Source organism: Hemitrygon akajei, chromosome 8, assembly GCF_048418815.1.
Source record: "Hemitrygon akajei chromosome 8, sHemAka1.3, whole genome shotgun sequence".
In the NCBI taxonomy this organism is placed as follows: Eukaryota; Metazoa; Chordata; class Chondrichthyes; order Myliobatiformes; family Dasyatidae; genus Hemitrygon; species Hemitrygon akajei.
Genome location: NC_133131.1, coordinates 168,141,410 through 168,166,736, shown reverse-complemented (window position 1 = coordinate 168,166,736; position 25,327 = coordinate 168,141,410). Strand labels below are relative to the sequence as shown.

Below are 25,327 nucleotides of genomic sequence, written 5' to 3'. Positions count from 1 at the left end.
CTCAAGCCTCGACCCTCGAGTCAGCCTCGTCTTTGCTCGCCACCTCATTGTTTGCGATGATTGCTTACTATGAGTCTTTACAGAAAAAGAGTTATTAATGAAGAATTTGGTTGTATTTCTTGCTTTGGGAACCTGCAGTAAGTTATCATTCATCTCAGTAACAGCATCCTGAACTGAAATAGGCAAGTGGATGAAAGAAAGATAGAAGGCTTCGTGGCAGGGAAGGTTAGAGTGGGTTAGGAAGCGAGCAAAACACTGTGGACCGAAGGGCCTGTGCTGGGCTGTGATGGCCTCTGTTCTCTGCTGTATTCCTGAGCCAGGACTTGTGAAGCCAGGATTTTCTAGCAGTTAAGATGGCAGTTTTACCCTGCGAGCTGGAGAGACAGAAGGTGAGAGAGCTGAACAGTGTACAAGGGTTGATGGTTTAAATAGGGATCTGTGAATACGTCCTGTAACCTCAGCAGTACATTTACACTTCAGTTATTTTAATAATTTCCTAAGCAGAGCCGTGAATGACAGACTCCCAGTACAGATCGTCTGGGCTGATACTGTGGAAATCGAGTGACAATTGATACAATAGCCAGAGATATTTACAAGACGATTATTTGTGCAATCTCTGAATGTTCCTGCATCCTGCTCACCGTAGAGACTGAATCTGCTTATGTAAAGTCAATCTGAATGTTCTGGCAGCCAACAGACCGTTCTATGTAGATCAGTATCTCTTCCTCAAATCCAGCTCTCTCTTGTACTAGCTATTTTCATTAACAAAAGGAAGATTTGGTGCACTGGCATTCAATCCACCTAGAGGGTGATTTCCATTCTTTACATGTGACTCAAACAAATGATTGGAGGCAATAGATAGAGAGATTGAGGGGCATCACTTTAATGTACAGCAGAGGTGTCAGAGATGTTTTACACACAGAGTGGTGGGTGCATGGAACGTGTGTCCAGGAATGGTGATAGAGACAGATACATTAGGGACATTTAAGTGATAACAGTGGGGTAGGTAGAAGCTGTCCTTCAGCCTGGTGGTACGAGCTTTCAGGCTTTTGTATCTTCTACCCGATGGGAGAGGGGAGAAGGGAGAACGTCTGGGTGGGTGGGGATCTTTGATTTCGCTGGCTGTTTACTAAGGCAGGTAGAAGTACAGACAGAGTCTACGGAGGGGAGGCTGGTTTCCGTGCCGTGCTGAGCTGCATCTACAACTCTCTGCAGTTTACTGCGGTCATGGGTCGAACAGTTGTCACACCAAGATGTAATGCATCGAGAGAGGATGCTTTCTGTGGTGCATCAACAAAAACTGGTAAGTTGACAGGAATATATAGCAAAATTCTTTAGCCAAGTCCAGGTGTTGCTGAACTTCCTTTGCCGTGGTGTCTAAGCGGTTGAACCAGGACAGCTCTATAAAACCCTGCCTAGACCACACTTGGAATATTGTGTTCCGTCCTGGTTGCCAGAAGGAAGTGGGAGCTTTGGAGGGGGTGCAGAGGAGATTCACCACGATGCTGCCTAGATTAAGGAGCTTCACTTATGATGATAGGTTGAGAGAACGAGGATTTTTCTCTCTGAGCGAAGGAGGGTGACTTGATAGAGATGTACAAGATGATAAGAGGTATCGAGAGAGTGGACAGCCAGAGACTTGTCCCAGGGTGGAAATGGCAAATACAGTGGGTATAACTTTAAGGAAAGATTGGAGGAAAGTATAGAGGACGTATCAAAGACAAGAGAAATCCAAGCAACACACTCAAACAGGAGCTCAGCAGGCCAGGCAGCGTCTATGGAAAAGAGTACAGTCGGCTGAGACCCTTCAGCAGGACTTACAGTCGACGTTTTGGCCCAAGACCCTTCAGCAAGATGTTTTGGCCCAAAACGCCGACTGTACTCAGGCCTGCTGAGTTCCTCCAGCATTTTGTAGGGGATGGTGGAGGGAGATTTTTTACACAGAGTGTGGTGCATGTGTGGAAAGCCCTGCCAGGGTGGTGATAGAGGTAGATAGAAAAGGGACATTTAGGGAACTCTCAGATAGACACCTGGATGCTAGAAAAATGGAGGGCTATATAGGAGGGAAGGGTTTGATCAAGGGTCCACGGAACCATCGGTTAATGGTAAGGCTTATTGGCATAACAGAAGGCTGGGAACCGTTGGGTTGATTTGATGTTAGAGTAGGTTAAAAGGTTGGCACAACATCGTGGGTCAAGGAGCCTGCACTGTGCTGTAATGTTGCAGGTCCTATGCTGGTAGAGGATATTTGTGCCTTTCACTTCTGGGAACTTGAAGCTGTCAACCTCAGCGCCACTGATGTGAACAGCTGTTTGGCTTTGTTAATGCGGAGGGAACGGGTAGTAATGCTGATTGGTTGGAATGGATGGCAGTCAGGCTCTCCTGTCCGACCTGGCACACGCTGCCTTTCATGCCTCACTGAGGGAGCAGATGGCACTTGTTTTAACGTGTCATCTGGAGACATTTAGATCGCGGTGTGACCCAGGGTTCACAGTTCTGTGTGATTGTACTGCTGCTTCGCACAGGCAGTTGCCGTCCCTTGCCTATATGCAAAAAGACTAACTTATAAATGACGCTTGCTAGATGTGGTATAATTACCATCTAGCGAAGTTGTATTTTACGTAAGGCACAAGTTTTAATATATACCTTTCACCTTGTATTCAACAGAGTGAATTAAAATAACAAGCTTTGGTAAAGGTAGGCTTACTAGCAAAATAGTCACTTGACGAATGAGTCACCTCTGTTGTTTGGTTACGAGCAGTACCCTTGTATAATTGAGAGAGAAAGTCAGTTTTTTTAAAATTCCACCCGCCTCCCTTGGTTCTCCGCGTTGTCTTTAACCAGGTCTGGTTACACTGCAGCTCGGGTTCAAACTGGGCTTAAATCCAACAGGAAGGAATGGGTGGCTGATTCTCGATGCCCAGGCACCATTTGATGTCAAGTACATGAACAGACCCCTTGTAGCATGAGATGGACTCTTGACCTCACAATCTAACTCGCCGTGACCTTACTGCTTACCTGCACTGTATCCTGCATTGTTTTACCTTCTTCTAGCTCAATACACCATCTGGTGATCTGATCCATATAGACAAGATTTTCACCAGATCTCAGTACAACGATAAACCAACACCAACTCCTCTAGACAGGGGCCCCCAACCTGGGCTCCATGGACCCCTCAGTTAGTGGTAAAGGTCCATGGCATGAGAAAGGTTGGGAACCCATGCTCTAGAATTACATTACATGATTAAAAAAGCTAAGAGAGAGATGGACCAGACACAGGCAAATAAGGTATAGGAGCAGAGTAAGGCCATTCATCCCTCTGAGTGCACTCTGTCATTTGGTCATGGCTGATTTATTTTCCTTTCAACCGCTTTTTCCTGCCTTTGAACTGGCATCCACCACTTCCGCTGGCAGCTCGTTCCACGCTCTCACCACCCTTTGAGTGAAGAGGTGCCCCTTAAGTATTTCACCTTTCACCCTTGACCTATGACCTCTAGTTCTAGTCTTACCCAAGTCGCGTGCAGGTCACTGTGTAATGACCTGATGTGCATGAACGGTAACACAGGCAAATGGGTCAGCACAATATTATGGGCTGAATGGCCAGTCATGCACTGTATTGTTATCTGTTCTCTTCTTCCAGCCAATACTCTCTGATCCAGACAGTATCCTCACGAACCTCTTCTGTACCTTCCACAAAGCCACCACCTTCCTCTCATTATGGGGGAACCAAAACTGTTTGCCAGAATGAGTTTTAAAAAGGGCGCAGATACACCCTTTAACAATGAGGGGAGCACTGAAAATCTGTTTGGCTACACTCACAAGATGCTGGAGGAACTCAGCAGGTCAGGCAGCAACTATGGAAATGAGTACAGTTGATGTTTTGAGCCAAGACCTTTCATCAGGACTGGAAAGGAAGGGGGAAGAGGCCAGAATAGGAAGATGGGGGGGATGCAGTAAGATGCTGGGAGCTTATAGATGGAAAAGGTAAAGAACTGGAGAAGAAGGAATCTGACAGATGAGGACAGTGGACCATGGAAGAAAGGGAAGGAGGAGGGGGTGTGATAGGCAGGTGAGGAGAAGAGGAAAGGAAAGAGGAAGGCAGAGTGGGAAAGGGAAGTGGGAAAATTACCAGAAGTTGAAGAAATTTATGTTCATGCTATCAGGAATATGAAGTGTTGCTTGTCCAACTTGCATTTGCGTCAGAAGAGAAATCCATGGAGTTGTTGAGCTGTGCTTCCTGTTGGGTTCCTGGTGAGTTTAAAGATTAATCTCTGCTGTTATCCCACTTGCAATGAAATAAATCATCTGGATTTGCCCTACTGTTTAAAACCTACGCTGATGAAGGAAAGACTTATCTCATTTATGCAGCAAAGTGACTACTCATTATTGAGGTTGTCTTTCTAATCCTGCATTGCCTAGTGAACACTGACTTGTAAAGACAGCATTAATATGAAAAGGAATTTTATGAATTAACAAATGCAATTGTCCTTAGGCAATAATATAAAGAGCTGAAAATAAAAGGCAGCAGTTGGTTTGATTGCATGGCCTTGCTATGTGTTATGGTGGCCATAATTCTTTCCATTTTAATTTTCTCTCATTTCCTGAGAGTGCTGCCTCTTTAGTGGGATTTGTCTTCTTCTCCCCTCTCCCCTCTTCCACTTCCTCTTCTCCCCTCCTCTTCTCCATCCTCTTCTTCCCTCCCCTTCACCCCTCCTCATTCTCCTCTCTCCTTGTTCGCCTCTTCCTCTTCTTTTCTTGGACACAGGCTGCCAATAGCTACTCAATCCTCTGCCTGTCTCTCAATGTGTATCCAGCTGAAGATCCTTCCTCTCCCAGGGATGAGGTCTTTGGAACTTCTGTTGGTGTTCCTGTAGCTCTGGGTTTTTACGGGATGGGGTTGCTAGCCCCAATACCCTTCCCTCCTCCTTTCAGAGCCAGGTTTGGGACTGTCCATGGCAGGGCTTTTAGTGGGATGCAGTGTGATGGAAACTAGGCAATGATTAGACGTGACAGACTTTGTGAAACTGTGCTAATCTACAGAGGCAAGACAAGCTCAGCTTCCTCGGAGCAGGGGAAAGCTATTTATACAAAGTTCAAAGTAAATTTATTATCAAAGTATGCAAATGTTACCATATACTATCCTGAGATTCATTTTCTTTAGGCACGTACAAGAAAAAAGAAATACAATAGAATATTATATTTTGGTATATTTAAAGTAGCGGTTGATATGTTATTGGTTAGTAAAGACATCAGGGAGAAGGCAGGAGAATGTTGCTGACAGAGGTAATAAATGAGCCGTGATGGAATTCGATGGGCCTGATTCTGCTCCTATGTCTTATCGACTAACCACCAGCACTGAAAAGGAAGTGGGAGGGGGATAAACAAGAGGCTAAAGTTGGAAGAGTGTGGGGCTGAAAAAGTTGTCAGAGGAAGAGGGAAGGGATAGAGGCAGGCTACAGTGAGTGGGGACAGTGTATAAACATACAAAGACTGACAGTAAAAACAATGTGCCGAAGACAAGCTGTGCAAATGAAATCATGAGTGTAAAGTGTCTTTGAAAGTGGGTCCATAGGTCGTAGAATCAGTTCATTGTTGAGGTGAGTGAAGTTATCCATACTGGTTCAGGAGTCGGATGGTTGAGGGGTAATAACTGCTCCTGAACCTGGTGGGGTGAGACCTGAGGCTTCTGTACCTCCTGCCAATGGTAGTAGTGAGAACAGAGAGCGTGATTATGATAATGGGTTTTTTGATGATGGATGCTGACTTTTTGTGGCAGTGAGCTATGTAGATGTTCTTGTAAATAACCATCTCAATGTACTTGGCTCTTTGAGTTTGCTCCGTCAATCAGCAAGATCATGGCATGTGTTCTACCTCAACTCTATTTGCCCCCACAATCTCCATGTTCCCTAAATGGCCAGAATATATCAATCTCAGATCTGGATAAACCAAACAATGGAGCCACTACATCCTCTCAGCTGGGGAATTCTAATGTTTAACTAAACTCTGTGTGAAGAAATTTCTCTTCAGCGTCTTGGAGTCAAAGATTCATACAGCACGGAAACAGGCCATTCAACCCAACTCGTCTATGCCAGCTGAGTTCCAGGCCATGCTCTCTTCTCACTGCTGCCATGAGGAAGGAGGTACAGGAGCCTCAAGTCCCACCTCACCGGGTTCAGGAACAGTTATTACCCTACAACTCCTGAACCAGAGGGGATAACTGCACTCATCTCAACACTCATCTGATTCAGCAACCTATGGACTCTCTCTTAAGGACTCTAAAACTGGTGTTCTCAAAATTTATTGCTTATTTATTTATTATTATTTTTCTTTTTGTATTTCACGGTTTGTTGCCTCATGCACACTGGTTGCTTGTCTCTGTTGTCTGCGGATCTACATTGACTCTATTTCTATTTACTCTGAATGCCTGCAAGAAATTAATCTCAGAGTAGTATATGATGGCAGTATTAGTCATATGCCAAACTATTCAATCCTGCAATCATTTCTGTGAGCCTCTTTTGAACCCTCTGTAGTGTCAGCACATCCTTTCTAAGATAAGGGACCCAAAACTGTTCACAGTACTCCAAGTGAGGCCTCACCAGTGCTTTATAAAGTTTCAACATTAGATCCTTGCTTTTATATTCTAGTCCTCTTGAAATGAATGCTAACGTGGCATTTGCCTTCCTCACCACCGACTCAAACTGCAAATTATCCTTTAGGAAATCCTGCACAATGACTCCCAAATCCCTTTGCACCTCTGTTTTTTGTATCTTCTCTCCATTTAGAAAATAGTCAACTCTTTCACTTCTTCTACCAAAGTGCATGACCACACACTTTCCAACACTGCATTCCACCTGTCATGTCTCGGCCCAAAACATCAACTGTTTATTCATTTCTATAGATACTGCCTGACCTGCTGAATTCCTGCAGCATTTTTTTCTGTGTGTTGCTCTGGATTTCCAGCATCCGCAGGATCTCTTGTGTTTTTGGTTTACAATCTCTGCCTCAAGCTGTGTACTGATTTTGTAAGCTGCAGTGAGATCCCTGGAGAACCCAGACCTTCCCTCTCCATGTGGTCAGAAACAAGGACAACAGTTCTCTGCTGCAAGAAATTGACCAACAAACACAAAATGCTGGAGAAGCTCAGCAGGTCAAGCAGCATCTATGGAAGGGATGCCCTCCTCTAGAATAGATTAGAATAGAACCTTATTGTCAATGCCCAAGACAACGAGACTGTGGTGCTACTCCAGCCCGTGCAAAACAGATATTCACAATGCATATGGTACGGCGTAATTTTAAAAAAATCCTATATTTACATGCAACAAGTGACTTTGATGGTCCATGACTCTCAAAGGCCAATGGCAAGCCGGGGTGGAGCATTATCCAGCTGCACAAAAACCTCGGGAAGGAATAGTTTTTCAGTCTTACTGTCTTGGCTAAGCTGTTTCTTTATCTTCTACCGGATGGCAGGAGATTGAACAGACAGTGTCCAGGATGGGATGAGTCTTTAATGACATTATGTGTGTGCTATAGACATCGAGAGCTGTAGATTGTCTCCAGGTTCGGTAGTTGAGTTCCAGTGGTATGCTGAGCCATCCTAATCACTGGCTGGAGTGCTTTGTAATCCATCTTGCTACAGCCAGAGTACCAGACTGCACTCCACCTGACAGTATGTTCCTATCCGACATGGATAAAAGGTAGCCGACAATCAAAATGGCAAGTAATAGGTAAGACTAGCTGAAGGGGGAAGGTAGGTTAGTCAGGGCAGGTAGGGTTAAGTAAGAACATAAGAACATAAGAGATAGGAGCAGGAGTAGGCCAATCGGCCCCTCAAGCCTGCTCCACCATTCAACAAGATCATGGCTGATCCAATCTTAACTCTAGAAGCTGGGAGGTTATGGATGGAAGAGGTGAAGAGCTAAAGAAGGAGGAATCTGATAGGAGAGGAATAAATGGGAGGAAGAGGGACACCAGAGGGAGGTGATGGACAGAGGAGGAGAAGGGAAGGGGTGAGGGGGAGCCAGAATGGTGAATGGAAGCTAGGGGAGAAATTACCAGATGTTGGGGAAATCCACGTTCATGCCTTCAGATTAGAGGCTACCCGGAGGAGGCCATGGACTGATATGTCAGAATGGGAATGGGAAGTGGAATTGAAATGAGTGGCCACCAGGAGATCCTATCATTTGTGGTGCACAGAGCAAAAGTGCTTGGTGAAGCAGACCAGCAGATGAAGACTCACCTACCCTGGAAGGCCTGTCTGTGGCCCTGAGTGGTGGTGAAGGGGCCGGTGTAGCACTTACTCAACCTGCCGGCATATTTTACCGGCCAAGCAGCACTGCTGGGAAAAAAAGGAGTGATGAGACTCCACAGATGGACATCACTCCTTGAACACATCTTTACCAACTCTTCTAGAATCATACAACTCAGAGACAGGCCCTCCACCTCAACTGGCCCGTGCCAAACAAGATTCCAATTTCAGCGAGCCCCAAGTACCTCTATCCTTGTATCTGTCCAAGTACCTTTCAAATGCTATTAATATACTTGCCTCAACCACTTCCTCCCATAGCTCGTTCCATCAGACCGTGCACTGGGTACAAATGTTGCCCCTCAGCTTCCAAATCTATCTCTCCTCCTCTCACCTTAAAACTATGCTCTCTGGTTCTTAGGACATTATAGCACAGTATAATGCTATACTGTCGAGTCCAAGGACTCGAACCTTGGACACTAAGCCGGGACTCGAACCTTGGACTCGGAGCCAGGACTCGAACCTTGGACTCGGAGCCGGGACTCAAACCTTGGACTCGGAGCCAGGACTCGAACCCTGGACACGGAGCCAGGACTCGAACCTTGCACTGGGAGCCGGGACACTCAAACCTTGGACTCGGAGCGGGGACTCGAACCTTGCACTGGGAGCCGGGACTCGAACCTTGGAATCGGAGCCGGGACTCGAACCTTGGACACCCAGCCGGGACTCGAACCTTGGACACGAAGCCGGGACTCGAACCTTGCACATGAAGCCGGGACTCGAACCTTGGACACTCAGCCAAGGTTGAGTACCTTCAGTACCTTCAGTACAGGATGTTGTATCAATCTTTTAACTGGCTCTATGGTCAATCTAACCCTTCCCTCCCTCTGAACCCTCCTTTTTCCTTTCATCCAGAGTTCCTTAAATGTCCCTAATGCAGCTGCCTCCTCCTCCAGCCCCAGCAGGGTGTTCCATGCTCCCACCACTCTCCGTGTAAAGAATGTACCTTTGATATCTCCTCTATACTTCCCTCCAATCATCTTAAAATTATGCCCCCTTGCATTTCTGCCCTGGGAGAAAGTGTCTGGCTATCCACTCGTTCTATGCCTCTTAACATCTTGTACACCTAACAAGATATTGTACATCTCTCATCCTCCCTTGTTTCAACTAGAAAAGCCTTAGCTCACTCAGCCTTTCCTTGTAAGATCATAAGACTATAAGATATAGGAGCAGAATTAGGCTATTTGGCCCATTGAGCCTGCTACACCATTTCATCATGGCTGATCCAATTTTCCTCTCAGCCCCAGTCTCCTGCCTTCCCCCTGTATCCCTTCATGCCCTGACCAATCAAGAATCTATCACCCTCTGCCTTAAATATACATATAGACTTGGCCTCCACAGCTGCCTGTGACAAATAATTCCACTCCCTGGCTAAAGAAATTCCACCTCATCTCCATTGTAAAAGGACACCCCTCTATTCTGAGGCTGTGTCCTCTGGTCTTAGACTCTCCCACCATAGGAAGCATCCTTTCTGCATCCACTCTATCAAGGCCTTTCACCATTTGGTAGGTTTCAGTGAGGCCACCCCTCATTCTTCTGAATTCTAGTGAATACAGGCCCAGAGCCATCAAACACTCTTCATGTGGCAAGCTATTCAATCCTGGAATCATCTTCATGAACCTTCTTTGTACCCGCTCCAGTTTCAGCACATCCTTTCTAAGATAAGGGACCCTAACCTGCTCACAATACTCCATGTGAGGCCTCTCCAGTGCTTTATAAAGTCTTAACAGTACATCCTTGCTTTCATATTCTAGTCCTTTTGAAATGAATACTAACAATGCATTTGCCTTCTTCACCACAGAGTCAACCTGCAAATTAACCTTTAGGGAATTCTGCATAAGGACTTCCAAGTCCCTTTGCTCCTCAATTTTTTTGTATTTTCTCCCTATTTAGAAAATAGTCAACCCTTTTATTTCTTCTACCAAAGTGCATGACCATACACTTTCTGACTTCTACCTGCCATTTCTTCCCCTATTCTCCTAATCTGTCTAAGTCCTTCTGTAGTCTCTCTACTTCAAAACTACCTGCCCCTCCAGCTACCTTCATATCGTCTACGATCTTGGCAACAAAACCATCAATTCCATCATCCAAATCATTGACACGTAATGTATAAAGAATCGGTCCCAACTCAGATACCGGTGGAATATCACTAGTCATGAGCAGACAACCAGAAAAGGATCCCTTTATTCCCACTCTTTGCCTCCTGCCAATCAGCCACTGCTTTGTCCACACTAGAATCTTTCCTGTAATATCTTGGGCTTGTGGGTTGTTAAAACAGCCTCATGTGTGGTACCCTGTCAAATGCCTTCTGAAAATCCAAGTACACAACATCATCCAATTCTCCTTTGTCTGTCCTGCTTTTTATTTCTTCAAAGAATTCCAACAGATTTGTCAGGCAAGATTTTCTATTGAGGAAACAATGCTGACTATGGTCTGTTTTATCATTTGCCTCCAAGTATCCTGAGACCTTACCCTTAATAATCAACTCCAAGATCTTCCCAACCACTGACGTCAGACTAATCGGCCTCTTGTTTCCTTCTGCCTCTCTCCCTTCTTGAAGAGTGGAATAACATTTGCAATTTTCCAGTCTTTCGGAACCATTCTAGAATCTAGTGATTCTTGGAAGATCATTATTAATGCATGCATGATCTCTTTAGCCACCTCTTTCAGAACTCTGGAGTGTACACCATCTGGTCCAGGTGACTTATCCTTCTTCAGACCTTTCAATTTCCCAAGAACTTCCCTCTAGTAATGGTAACTTCACACACTTCATGCCCCCTAACATCTGGAACTTCTACCATTCTGCTGGTGTTTTCCACAGTGAAGACTGATGCAAAATACTTATTCAGTTCATCCGCTGTTTCATTGTCCCCCATTACTACCACTCCAGCATCATTTTCTAGGGGTCATCTAGCCACCCTCATCTCTCTTTTACACTGTATCTGAAGAAACTTCTGGTATTCTCTTTAATATTATTGGCTAGCATACTTTCGTATTCCATCTCTACCTTCTTAATGATTTTTTTCAGTTGCCTTCTGTTGGGTTTTAAAAGCTTCCCAATCATCTAACTTCTCATTAATTTTTGCTCTATTATATGCCCTCTTTTTGGCTTTTATGTTGGCTTTGACTTCTGTTGTTACCCACGGTTGTGTCATTTTTCCTTTAGAATACTTTTTCCTCTGGAATGTGTATATCCAATTTGCTTCCAGAAATTCTAGCCATTGCTGTTCTGCCACCATCCCAGCCAGTGTTCTTTTCCAATTAATTCTCATCAGTTCCTCTCTCATGCCTCTGTAATTCCTTTTACTCCACTATAATACTGAGATATCCGACTTGAGTTTCTCCTTCTCAGATTTCAGGGTGAATTCCATCATATTATAATCATCTGCTCCATGGATTCTTTTCCCTTAAGGTCTCTGATCAATTCTGGTTCTTTGCACAACACCCAATCCAGAATAGCTGATCCTCGAGTGGACTCAACCATGAGCCGCTCTAAAACTCCATCTCATCGGCACTCTAGAAATAACCCCTCCTGTAATCCAGCACCAGCCTGATTTTCCCAATTTCCCTGCATGTTGAAGTCCCCCATGACTATTGTAACTTTGTGCTTTTGTCTCCCATTGTAATTTGTAGGCCACATCCTCACTAAGGGTCTGTATACAACTCCTTAGCTCCATCCACAAAAATTCAACATCTTCCGACCTTATGTCAGCTCTTTCTAATGATTTGATTTCACTTTTTACACACAGGGAAACACCACCCCCTCTGCCATCCTGCCTATTCTTTCGATATAATGTGTATCCTTGGACATTAAGCTCCCAGCTATAATCTTTCAGCCTTGATTCAGTGATGCCTACAACATCACACCTATGAATCTGTAACTGAGATTCATCTACCTTATTCTGTATACTGTGCACATTCAAACATAACACCTTCAGTCCCGTATTCACCCTTTTTGATTTTGTCCACCTTTACGTTGCAGCTCATCCTGGTGACTGCAATGTTGCCCTATCAACAGCCTCTCTTCACTGCACATTGCTTCTGTTCGTAAACCAGCTACCTCATCGTCAGCACTATTCTTTGTCTTTCCTCCGATACTCCGTGCATTGAAATATCTGCAGCTCAGGACACGAGTCACTCCACACTCAACCTTTTGATTCCTGACTTTGTCTGTGGTCTTACCAACATCTTCCTCCACAATCTCTCCACTGACTGTTCTGGCACTCTGATTCCCAATCCCCTGCAACTCTAGTTTTAACCCCACTGAGCACTATTAACAAACCTTCAGGCTAGACACGCTCTCTAATGCATCTAGCATCCTGATAAATCTCCTCTGCACCTTCTCTGAAGTTTCCACACTCTTCCTATAGTGAGGCAATCAGAGCTGAGCACAATTCTCCAAGTGTGGTCTAACCAGAGTTTTAAGAGCGGCAACATTATCGTAAGATGGAATGAACTTTTGGCTTTAGTAACCCTTTAACATGTTCCAAAAAGCAGATTTTGGAAAAGGCAGTTTGCAGGGTGGGTACTGCCTGCAATGATTTTCCTGCCTGCTTTATCCTGGACTCATACAAGCCCCGCAGCGATGGTAGACTGCAAACAGTGGCCTTTTCCGCTGGCCTGACATTTCACTGTAGTTTTTGTACGTTGTGAGAGGATGCTGCACCAACCAGACAGTAATGGCTGATGTGAGGATGCTCTCTGTGATGGCAGTGTGGAATTGTTCTGGGGAAGATGGAGTTTTATCTTGGGCACCAGCCTCCTCATCATTGAGGACATCTTCAAATGGTGAAACCTCGGGAAGATAATCATCAGTTTTAAACAATCGTCACCACCTGGGGCATCCTTTCCTCATTATACCATCAGGAAGGGAGTACAAGAGCCTGAAGATGCAAACTCAATGTTTTAGGAACAGCTTCTTCCTCTCGGCATCAGATTTCCGAACAGACAACGAAACTATGAACACTACTTCACTTCTTTGCTCTCTTTTTACACTATTTATTTATTTATAGTTCTATTTGTAACTTGGAGTAATATTTTATATATTGCACTATGCTGCTGCAGCAAAACAGCAAATTTCACAGCAATCTTCAGTGATAATTCTGATATGTTTAAAAACATTTATTGTGTTTTGCTCAGTGGCACATAAGTCCTTGTAACTCTGTTCCTCAACGCAGAGCAGAATCAATCTTCGATAAGTGAGAGGTGAAAGGTTACGAGGAGTAGTCAGGCCTGAGAGGTTGAAGTTATTTCAGTCCAGCGATGATCATGTTAAGTGACATTTGTGTGAGCCATGTGCCTTGCCATTGCTCCTTTTTCATACGGGTGTACATCAACACGTATGTTAGAGACACCCAACTCTCACCTGTGGCTCCAGGTAGCTTTTTGCTGCTTGCCGCATTCTGGTACACTGTTTCAGCAGCAGGCTAAGCCAGGTGAAGGTAGCTGAGATAGAGTAATGCCAGCCCTTGCATGCAAAGACAGCTCCGGCAGACTGGACGGTTGAGATCTACAGTGAGGTCCAAAGGCCAGGAAAGTGGTTCTGCAACGCTCCATGGAGAGCGAAGGGCACGACAAGGCGCAGAAGAGGTCATGGTCATCCAAGGAAATCAAGCTTGTTACAACTATTCATAGCACTGGATCAGGATTTCTGCGGTTGAGAGAATGGAACTGTTCCAGTGCAATGGTTTTTCCACTTTAAAAACACTCTCTCACAGTTCTCCTGACCTTGTAGCTGATAGACAACCATCCAATGGCACAGAGGTACAGCAAGGAAATGGGATGATCAGCCCCTTGGTCAACACTGATCAAAGTAGTCCTGTTTGATTTCTTTTGCCTCATGCCTTTCTATACCTTTCCCGTCCACAGTCCTGTCCATGTTCTTTTCAATTTTCCTGTCAATGTTCCTTTCTATGAACCTGTCCATGTTCCTGACCATGAGTCTCTCCCTGTTCCTGTCCATGCTCCTGCCCACGAATCTGTTGATATTCCTGTCCACATCCCTTTCCGCAGACCTGTCCATTTTCTGGACCATGTTCCTGCCTATGATGCTGTCCCTGTTCCTGTGCAAGTTCCTGCCCATATTCCAGTCCAGAGAACTTTCCATGGACCTGTCCATGATCCTGTCTATGACTCTCCCTATGAACCTGTCCACGCTGTTGTTGATGTTCCTGTCCATATTTCAGTCCACGAACCTCTATGTTTCTGTCTATGCTCCTGTCCTTCTTCCTGTCCATGAACCTGTCCTATTCCTGTTTATATCCCTGTCCATGTTTCTGTCCACAAACCTGTCAAGATTCCTATACATGTCCATGTTCATGCTTCTGTCCATGGTCCTATCCATAGTCCTATTTATGTTCCTTTCAATGTTCCTGTCAATGCTCCTATCCACATTCCTGTCCATAAACATGTCCATGTCTTGTTAATGAACCCATCCAGGTTTCTGTCCATGTCTCTGTCCATGTTCCTGTCCCTGTCCGTGTTCCTGTCCACGTTCCTGTCCATGTTCCTGTCCGTGTTCCATTTCTATGTTCCTGCCTATTTTTCCATCTGTGTTACTGTCTGTACTGTTCATAAACCTCTCCATATTTCTGCCAATGTTTGTGTCCAAGTCTCTGTCAATGACCCTATCCACGTTCTGTCCATGGTCCAATCAATGTTCCTGTCGATGCTCCTCTCTACGTTCCTGTCTATGCAACAATCCACGAACCTGTCTATGTTCCTGCGCATGTCTCTGTCCATGAAACTGTCCACATTTCTATTCATGTTTCTGTCCTAGAACCAGACCCTATTCCTGTGCATGAACCTGTCCATGATGCTGTCCATCTTGCTGACTACTTTCCTGTCCATGTTCCTATCCATGTTTCTGTCAATAGACCTGTTCATGTTCCTCTCCGTGTTCCTGTCCACGATCCTGTCCATGTTCCTATTCATGAGCCTATCCATCTTGGTGTCCATTAACCTGTTCATCTTCCTGTGTATGTACTTTTCCACAATCCTGTACATGTTTCTGTCCATTAACCGATTGACCTCTCCATGAAGCTGTGCATAAATCTGTCCATATACCTGTCCAAGGTGCTCTCCATGAAACCATCTGTCGATGTTCCTGTCCCTGAATCTGTCCATGAACATATCTATGAACTAATTCCATATTCCTGTCCCTGTCTATGAACCTCGCAATGTTCCTGTCCACTTTCCTGTTAATGAACGTATCCATATTCCTGTCCATGTTATTGTCCATGACCTGCCGGTGTACCTTGAACCTCACCATGTTCTGATGCGTATGCTATCGATGTTCCTAGCCATGAAACTCTCCATGTTTCTGTCAATACATCTGTTCACCTTCCAGCCCAAGAAGCTGCCCATGTTCCTGTCAATTAGCCCATCTGTGTTGCTCTCCATATTTCTAACCATGTCCCTGTGCATCTCCCTGTCCATGTCTCCATCCCCATGTTCCTGTACATGTTGCTTTTGATGTTCATGTTCCTGTCTTCATTCCCATCTGTGAATCTTTCTTTGTTCCTGTCCATGGACTTGTCCATGAATCTGACAATGAACCTGTCCATGTTATGGTCCTTGTACCTATCCATACTCCAGGCCATGAAACTCTCCACGTTTGTCTTTATGAATCTCTCCATGTTCCAGTCGATGCACCTGTTCATGTTCCAGTCCATGTTCCTGTCAGTTAGCCTGTCCGTGTTCCTCTCCATATTTCTTACCATGACCCTGTCCATATCCCTATCCATGTTCCTGCCGAGGATCCTGTCCCTGATCCAGACCATATTTCTGTCTATGTTCCTGCCCATGTTCCTGTTCATTTTGCTGTCCATGGTCCTGACCATGTTTCTTTGTATGTTGCTCTCTGTGTTCCTGTCCAAGCTCCCGTCTATGTTCCTGTTCATAAAATCTGTCTTGTTCAGGCCCAAGAATCTACCCTTCTTCCTGTCCATGTTCCTTTACTTATTTCTGCCCATGTTCCTGTCCATATTTCTGTCAACAGTCTAGTCCATGTTCCTTCCCATGCTGCTGTCTGTGGTTCTGCCCATTTTCCTGTCGATATACCTGTCCATGTGCCTGAGCATGTTCTTGTCCATATTTCTTACCATTTTTCTGTTGATATTCCTGTCCATGAACCTGGCTGTATTCCTCATCATGAACGTGTCAATATTCCTGTCGATGTTCCTGTCGACGATCAAGTCCGTGAACCTGCCCACTTTTCTATGCATGCTCTTGTCAATGAACCTATAATGTTCCTGACCATTAACCTCTCCATGTTCCTGTATAATTTGCTGCTGATGTTCCTGTCTATGAATCTATGCATGTTCCTCTCCATGTTGCTGTCCACGATCATCTCCACATTCTCCTCCAGGGTCCTCTCCGTGATCCTCTCCACATTCCTCTCCATGTGGCTCTCATATTGCTCTCCGTGTTCTCGACCTTGTTCCCGTCCATCAACCTGTCGCCGTTTCTGTACATGCTCCTGTCATGTTCCTGTAAGTGTACCTGCCCATGATTCTGTCCATTTCTCTGTCAATATTCCTGTCATGTTCCTGTGCATGTACCTTCCCATGATCCTGTACATATTTCTGACCATATTTTTGCCCTTGTTCCTGTCCATGAATCTATGGACCCCTCCACAAATCTTTCCATAAATCTGTCCATATTTCTGCCCGAAGTGTTGTCCACAAAACCGTGCATGTTCCTGTCAATGAACCTGTCCATATTCCTTTCTATGTTCTTGCCATGTTCCTGTCCATTCTCCTTTCCATGTTCTTGTCCCTGAATCTGTCCATGAACCTATCTATGAACCTATTCCATGTTCCTGTCCGTGAAGTTGTCCATGTTCTGGTCCATGTGCTTGTCAATGTACCTGTCCACGAACCTGTCCATGTTCCATTTCATGACCCTGCCCATGTTCCTATCCATGTTCCTGTCCATGAACATGCCTATGTTCTGGTCCACGTACCTATCCATATTCCTGGCAATGAAACTCTCCATATTCCTCTCTATGAATCTCCCCGTGTTCCAGTCGATGCATCTGTTCACATTTCAGTCCATGAAGCTGTCCACGTTCTTGTTAGCCTCTCCATATCTCTGTCCATGTCCCTGTCCATGTCTCTGTCCATGTTCTTGTTAATATTCCTGTCAATGTTATTGTCAATTTTATTGACCAAGTTCTTGCTCATGGTCCTGTCCTTCCAACCCGTGTTCCACTACATTTTCCACAACATGTTCCTGTCAATTTCTCTGTCCATATTCCTGTCTATGTTCCTGTCCATTTCCCAGTCCATGTTCTGTTGTTGTGCCCGTAGAAGTTGCTGTCCATGGTCCTGTGGAATTTCCTCTCCATGTTCCTCTAAATGCTGTTGTCGATGTTCCATTCCATGTTCCTGTCCATATTTCTGTCCATATTCCATTCCATGGACCTGTCCATGTTGCTGTCCGAGTTCCTCTCTCTGTTACTTCTAATGTTCCTGACTGCATTAATGTCTCCATGTTGTTGTCGATGTTCCTGTCAATGAAGCTGTTTATGTTTCAGTCGATTTTCCTGTCCACCTTTCAGTCCATGTACATGCACACGTTCCCGTTAAACATTCTGTTCATGTTTCTGTCCAGGACTCTCTATGTTTCTGTCCAGGTTTTTGTCCACATTCTTGTCCATGCACACTTTTATATTGCTGTCGATGGACCTGGCCATGCTCTTTTCCATGTTGCTGTCCATGTTCCTATCTAAGCTCCTCTCTATGTTCCTGTTCATGGAACTCTTTTTGCTCTGGTGCATCCGCCTATCCTTCTTCCTGTCCATGTCTCTGCCCATGTTGTTGTCGATGTTGCTGTCCATTCTCCTGTCAATGATTAGGCCAAAGATACTGCCATGTTCCTCTCAATGAACCTATCCATGTTCTTGTCCATGTTCCTGTCCATATTCCTGTCCATTATCCCTTCCATTAGCCTGTCAATGTACCTGTTGACGAACTTGCCCTTGTTCCTGTTCATATTCCTGTCCATGTTCCTGTCCATTTTTCTGTCAATATTCCTGTTTGTGTTCCTGTATAAGCTCCAGTCAATGTTAATATCCATGAACCTGCCGATGGATGTTCCTGTCCAGGCCGTGTCGATGTTCCTGTCAAAGCTCCTGTCCATGTTCCTGTACATGTTGTTGTCGATATTCCTGTCCATGAAATTATCCATGTTCCTGTGTATGTTCCTCTCCATGTTCCAGTCTATGTTCCTCTCCATGTTCCCATCCATTACCCTGTCCATGAACATGTCCTTCTACCTGCCTATGAATTGTCCATGTGCCAATCAATATTCCTGTCCATGTTCCTGTCCATATTCCTGTCAATGTTCCTGTCGATGGTCCTGTGCATGAACATGCACATGTTCCTATCCATGAACCTCTCCATGCTTCGGTCCATAAACCTGTCTATGCTCCTGTGTATGAGGCCGTTGATGTTGCTATCCATGTTCCTGTCCATGTTACTGTCGATGGTCTTGCCTTTCCTCCACTCCCTGTTCCACTTCATGTTCCAATCCATTTTCCACAAAATATTCTAGTCCATGATCCTGTCTATGAAAGTTTCCATGTTCCTCTCCAAGTTTCTGTCCATGAAACTACCCAAGAACCTATCTATGTTCCTTTCAGTGTTCGTTTCCATGTTCCTGTCTACAGCTCTGACCAGGTTCCATTTCCATGTTCCTTTCTCTGAAGCTGCACATGTTCCTGTCCATGTTACTGTACATGAACCCCTCCATAATCCTTTCCACATTCTTCTCCACATACCTGTCTATGGCCCTGTACATAGTCTGCCCATGTTCCTGTCCATATTTCTGTTGTCTTCCTGTCCATGTTCCTCTACATGAAACTGCCCATAATGATGTCAATGTACCTGTCCATGGTCCTTTCTATATTGCTGTCGGTGTTCCTGTCCATGTTTCTGTCAATATTCCTGACTGTTTTCCTGTCCATATTTCTGTCCATGTTCATGTCCATGAACCTGTTCATTTTACTTTCCATGTTCTTGTCTCTATTCCTGTCCGTGTTTCTGTCCATGAACCTATCCATGTTATTGTCCATTATCCTGCCTATGTTTCTGTCTGTGTACCTGTCCAATTTGCTGTCCACATCCCTGTCTATATTCCTGTCCACGTTCTTGTCTACATTCCAGTCCATGTTCTTGTCTACGTTCCTGTCCACGCTCTTGTCTGCGTTCCAGTCCACGCTCTTGTCTACGTTCCTGTCCACGTTCTTGTCTACGTTCCTGTCCACGTTCTTGTCTACGTTCCTGTCCATGTTCCTGTCTGTAAACTGTCCAAGCTCCCAATGATGCTTGATAGGTTGTAAAGGTATAGGTTGTCATGGAAACAGGCCTTTGGCCCATTGGATCCTTGCTGACCATCAGGCACTCCACTGTACAAAGGAGACTACTCTTCAATTCAGAAGGCAAGACTCAGAGCAAAACATAATTGCAAGTTGATCTAACAGAGTTGAATCTTGAATATCGAAAGGCCTAAATAGAATGAATTTGCAGACAATGTTTCCAGTATTGGTGGAGTCTAGGACCAAAGAGCACCGACTCAGAATACAAGGACATCCCTTCTAGACAGAAATGAGGAGGAATGTCATTAGCCATAAAGTAGTGAATCTGTGGAGGCTTTGTCATTGGGTTTATAAAGTGCAGGTTGATAGGATCTTAAAAAGCAAACATGACAAAAGTTTGCTTTTGTGGAGAAGGCAGAAGAATGGTGTTGGGATGGAAGATAAATCAGCCATGACTGAATGGCAGAGCAGACTCAGTGGGCGAAGTGCCGAATCCCGCTCCTCGTCTCGGTCTAATGGGCTACATTGTAGGAAGTGTTGAATCACGCTCCTCGTCTCAGTCTCATGGGCTACGTCGTAGGAAGTGCCGAATCCCGCTCCTCGTCTCGGTCTCATGGGCTACATTGTAGGAAGTGTTGAATCACGCTCCTCGTCTCAGTCTCATGGGCTACGTCGTAGGAAGTGCCGAATCCCGCACCTCGTCTCGGTCTAATGGGCTACATTGTAGGAAGTGTTGAAACCCGCTCCTCGTCTCGGTCTAATGGGCTACATCGTAGGAAGTGCCGAATCCCGCTCCTCGTCTCGGTCTAACGGGCTACATTGTAGGAAGTGTTGAAACCCGCTCCTCGTCTCGGTCTAATGGGCTACATCGTAGGAAGTGTTGAATCACGCTCCTCGTCTCGGTCTAATGGACTACGTCGTAGGAAGTTCCGAATCCTGCTCCTCGTCTCGGTCTAATGGGCTACATTGTAGGAAGTGTTGAATCACGCTCCTCGTCTCGGTCTAATGGGCTACATCGTAGGAAGTGTTGAATCCCGCTCCTCGTCTTGGTCTAATGGGCTACGTCGTAGGAAGTTCCGAATCCCTCTCCTCGTCTCGGTCTCATGGGCTACGTCGTAGGAAGTTCCGAATCCCGCTCCTCGTCTCGGTCTCATGGGCTACGTCATAGGAAGTTCCGAATCCCGCTCCTCGTCTCGGTCTAATGGGCTACATTGTAGGAAGTGTTGAAACCCGCTCCTCGTCTCGGTCTCATGTGCTACATTGTAGGAAGTGTCGAATCCCGCTCCTCATCTCGGTCTCATGGGCTACATCGTAGGAAGTGTCGAATCCCGCTCCTCGTCTCGGTCTCATGGGCTACATCGTAGGAAGTGTCGAATCCCGCTCCTCGTCTCGGTCTCATGGGCTACGTCGTAGGAAGGATATGGATACTTTAGAGAGGGTGCAGAGGGCTTCTACAGAAATGCTGCCTGGACTGCAAAGCCTGTCCTATGAGCTGAGGCTGAGTGAGCTGGAGCTATTCACAATGGAGTAGAGGAGGATGAGAGGCAACTTGATAGACTTCTACAAGATAAGGGGCATAGATCCAGTGGTCTTTGTACGAGGGCAAAAATGCCTAATAATAATGGGGCATAATTTGGAGGTGATTGGAGGAAAGAACGGGGGGGAGTGTTAAAGATTGCATTTTTACATAGGGAGCAGTAAAATGACAACTCACTCTATGTTTTGGTGTTTCAATGCACATGTGAGAAATAAAGCTAATTTTTGAAGTGTGTGGGATGCATTGCCAGGGGCAGCGGTAGAGGCAGCCACATTAGGGAGACTCTTAGGCAGGCAGATGTCTGAAAGAAAAATGGAGGACTAATAGTGACATGAAGGGTCTTGACCCGAAACGTTGACTACATATCCATTTCCATCAATGCTGAGTTTCTTCAGGATTTTGTGTGTGTTGTTCCAGATTTCCAGCAACTACAGAATCTTTTATGGCTCTGTGGCAGGAAAGGATTAAATTAATCTTGGGGGGGTTAAAAGGTTGGCAGAACATTGTGAGCTGAAGGGCCTGTAGTGCTGTACTGTGTTCTCAAAGCCACACAGTACCCCGGTGGAGTACTGAGGGAGCGCGTCTCTCCCCGGTGGAGGACTGAGGGAGCGCGTCTCTCCCCGGTGGAGGACTGAGGGAGCGCGTCTCTCCCCGGTGGAGTACTGAGGGAGCGCGTCTCTCCCCGGTGGAGTACTGAGGGAGCGCGGCTCTCCCCGGTGGAGGACTGAGGGAGCGCGTCTCCCCCCGGTGGAGTACTGAGGGAGCTCGTCTCTCCCCGGTGGAGTACTGAGGGAGAGCGGCTCTCCCCGGTGGAGGACTGAGGGAGCACGGCTCTCCCCGGTGGAGGACTGAGGGAGAGCGGCTCTCCCCGGTGGAGGACTGAGGGAGAGCGGCTCTCCCCGGTGGAGGACTGAGGGAGTGCGACTCTCCCCGGTGGAGTACTGGGGGAGCGCGGCTCTCCCTGGTGGATTACTGAGGGAGCGCGTCTCCCCCCGGTGGAGGACTGAGGGAGCGCGACTCTCCCCGGTGGAGGACTGAGGGAGCGCGACTCTCCCCGGTGGAGGACTGAGGGAGCGCGACTCTCCCCGGTGGAGTACTGAGGGAGCGCGGCTCTCCCCGGTGGAGGACTGAGGGAGCGCGTCTCTCCCCGGTGGAGTACTGAGGGAGCGCGACTCTCCCCGGTGGATTACTGAGGGAGCGCGGCTCTCCCCGGTGGATTACTGAGGGAGCGCGACTCTCCCCGGTGGAGTACTGAGGGAGCGCGTCTCTCCCCGGTGGAGGACTGAGGGAGCGCGGCTCTCCCCGGTGGATTACTGAGGGAGCGCGTCTCTCCCCGGTGGAGGACTGAGGGAGCGCGTCTCTCCCCGGTGGAGGACTGAGGGAGCGTGGCTCTCCCCGGTGGAGGACTGAGGGAGCGCGTCTCTCCCCGGTGGAGTACTGAGGGAGCGCGGCTCTCCCCGGTGGAGTACTGAGGGAGCGCGGCTCTCCCCGGTGGAGGACTGAGGGAGCGCGACTCTCCCCGGTGGAGGACTGAGGGAGCGCGACTCTCCCCGGTGGAGGACTGAGGGAGTGCTACTCCCCAGAGCGCTGTGTTAACTGTGGCAGCAAATTGTCGGCTGTATTTGGAAACAGCAGCTGTGAAGTTGCTGGAGTCTCTCATCAAGGCTGAAGGTGACGCATCTCACTTTGTGCTCCGTGAGGTTACCTGGATCTCTCTCTACAAGCTGGCAGCTCAGTCGGCTCCGGGAGGGAGGGCACGGCTGAGCGGACCGAGGGTCTCCTCTCTGCCCGCCATGTGGAGTTCAGCAAGCTGCTGCCACGCCGATACAAATGGAGGTGTTTGCATGAGCGGCCACGCCTGCCGAGCGTTCTCACAGTCTACCTGGGTTGCGAGCATGAAGGGGAGGTTTTATGAATCATTGCTCCAGAGCCTGACTGCCAGAACATGCCACGATGACAAGCGCTGAAGATCAAATTTGTGAATGAAGCCGAGAGGTGCCTCTTTCTCCGTGTGTGTGTGTATCTCTGTGTTGTGCATGCATGTGTTGTATGTGTGTGTCTGTGTGTGTGTTTCTCTCTGTGTTGTGTGTGTGTGTCTCTGTGTCTGCCTGTGTGTGTTTGTGTGTATGTTTGAGTCTGTGTGTGTGTGTATATGTGATTCTGTGTGTGTGTGTGAGTGATTCTGTGTGTGTGTGTGTGTGTGTGTGTGTGTGTGTGTGTGTGTGTGTGTGTGTGTGTGTGTGTGTGTTTGATTCTGTGTGTGTGTGTGTGTGTGTGTGTGTGTGTGTGTGTGTGTCTGCCTGGTGAGTATATACGTTTTACTTCTCATTATCATCCATCAATTTGTCACTCTCTGTTTACGCTGCTCTCTTTTCCAACCCTCTCCTTTCTCCTCCCCACCCCATTCCCTCCGTCTCTCTCCCTCTCTCCCCCCCTCCAGTTCCCTCCCCTCTCTACCTCATTCACCACTTCACCATCGAGTATTCCTGTCTGGATGTCTGCCTCCCTGGTATGAAGTTCCGTGCTGTCTGTTTTCAATGCAGCTGCATACGGAAAGGGAAAGGATTATTAGATGTGTTTAATGAGACAGCTCATCAGTATTTGCAATAGTCACTGCGAACCACTCACTAATCTCAAGTAACATCTTGAAATAACTCCTCCTCTTTTCTGCGCTGGTGTTTTATTTTTGATCTGTTCCTCAGCAGCTCCCTGCTTCCTTCCCTTTCTATCTGCTTTTTGTTTTTTCCCTGTGTTTCACACTCAGAATTGGGTTTTGTTGATCTGTTTTACAGAGCTGCACTGGATGACACAGGGGTGGTGAGGAACACGGCGACATCTCTCTCAGCGGTCTTCAGCAATGTCAGCTACCTGACAGGAATGCAAAATCGTCCTGGTTTTCTTCCTGCCTCTCTCTCTCTCTGTTACAGCTCCACGCTGCTCCTTTGGCAGATTGTCACCATGAATTCTCTGCTGATCGCTGCTCTTCTGCTCCCCCTGGTAAGTATGTGAACAACTCTACTCGCGCCCTCCCAACCCTGTCCCCCCGATTCGATCAATCAGACAACGTTGCAGTTTATCCTCCGTTAACCTAAGGTAAAGAAACCCTCAGGAGGCAGTGATCATTATATGATGTATTTATACTGGGTAATTTAAAGCACGGGTGATTGGGCGGACACACAGTATGTCTCTACTGAAGGAGGTGTAAAGTACTTCTTCCCTCTGCTGGTCTGCAGGTCACCCTTGGGCGAGGTGTAGCACCTGCTTAGAACCCCCCCCCCCCCCCCAACGATCAGAGTCACGTGAAGCCATGGGAGCAGGTGGTGGATGGTCGTATGAGCAGATCACAAGTCCTGGTTATGTGGTCACTGACACCAGGCAGACAATCTCTGAAGAGTATCGATAATGGCTGGGGTCACCCGTCTTGTAAAGACACTGTCCAGAAGAAGACAATGGCAAACCACTTCTGTAGAAACATTTGCCGAGAACGCTCACGGACATGAAGACCATAATAGCCCACGTTATCCAACAAGGCACATGACGATGATAATGATGATGATGTCTGAATTAGAGGTCGATAGGTTCTTGATTAGTCAGGGCATCAAAGGCTTTGGGGAGAAGTCAGCAGAGTGGAGTTGAGAGGAAAAATAAATCAGCCATGATGGAATGATGGGGCAAACTCGATGGGCCAAATGGCCTAATTCTGCTCCTATGTCTTATGGTCTTAAGGTGTGTGGTGTGTCAAACAAAAATTACTTGGTGAGCTGGGACTGATAGCATTTATGTGAGCCGTGGTTTTACTTGATACAAACTGGACTTAAATCTGTATGGAATCCAGGTACCCCTGATTGTAAATCTTCATCGGCCGTGGGCGTTGTTCTTGTCTCCATTCATTGTGATTTGAATTTCCACTCACAAACATCCAGTCTGCAGTACAGAGGGAGAATTACACTGTTAGCGACGTGGTTTTACATATGTGATTTAATCCAACCATCTGTTGGACTAAAGGAATCCCATTATCTCAATGAAACCGATCAAATATTGAAAGGCCCAGACGTAGTGGATGTGGAGAGGATGTTTCCTATAATGGGTGAGTGTAGGACCAGAGGGCACAGCCTCAGAGTAGACGGATGTCCATTTAGAATAGAAATAAGGAGGAATTTCTTCAGCC

The 25,327-nt window shown here is 46.5% G+C and overlaps 1 protein-coding gene across 9 annotated transcripts in view; it reads left to right on the top strand.

Moving 5' to 3' along the window:
* LOC140732414 (pituitary adenylate cyclase-activating polypeptide type I receptor-like) overlaps window positions 1-25,327 on the top strand; it is a 546,399-nt gene that overhangs the window by 114,089 nt on the left and 406,983 nt on the right. For 8 of the 9 annotated variants that reach the window (XM_073055037.1, XM_073055036.1, XM_073055034.1 and 5 more), the window contains one exon: window positions 23,952-24,156. In XM_073055037.1, coding sequence (XP_072911138.1) covers window positions 24,037-24,156 — 120 coding nt within the window. In that variant the 5' untranslated portion in view covers window positions 23,952-24,036. Of the gene's footprint in view, window positions 1-22,935; window positions 23,155-23,951; window positions 24,157-25,327 lie in introns of those variants that run through there. The other variant, XM_073055038.1, reaches the window with a different exon arrangement.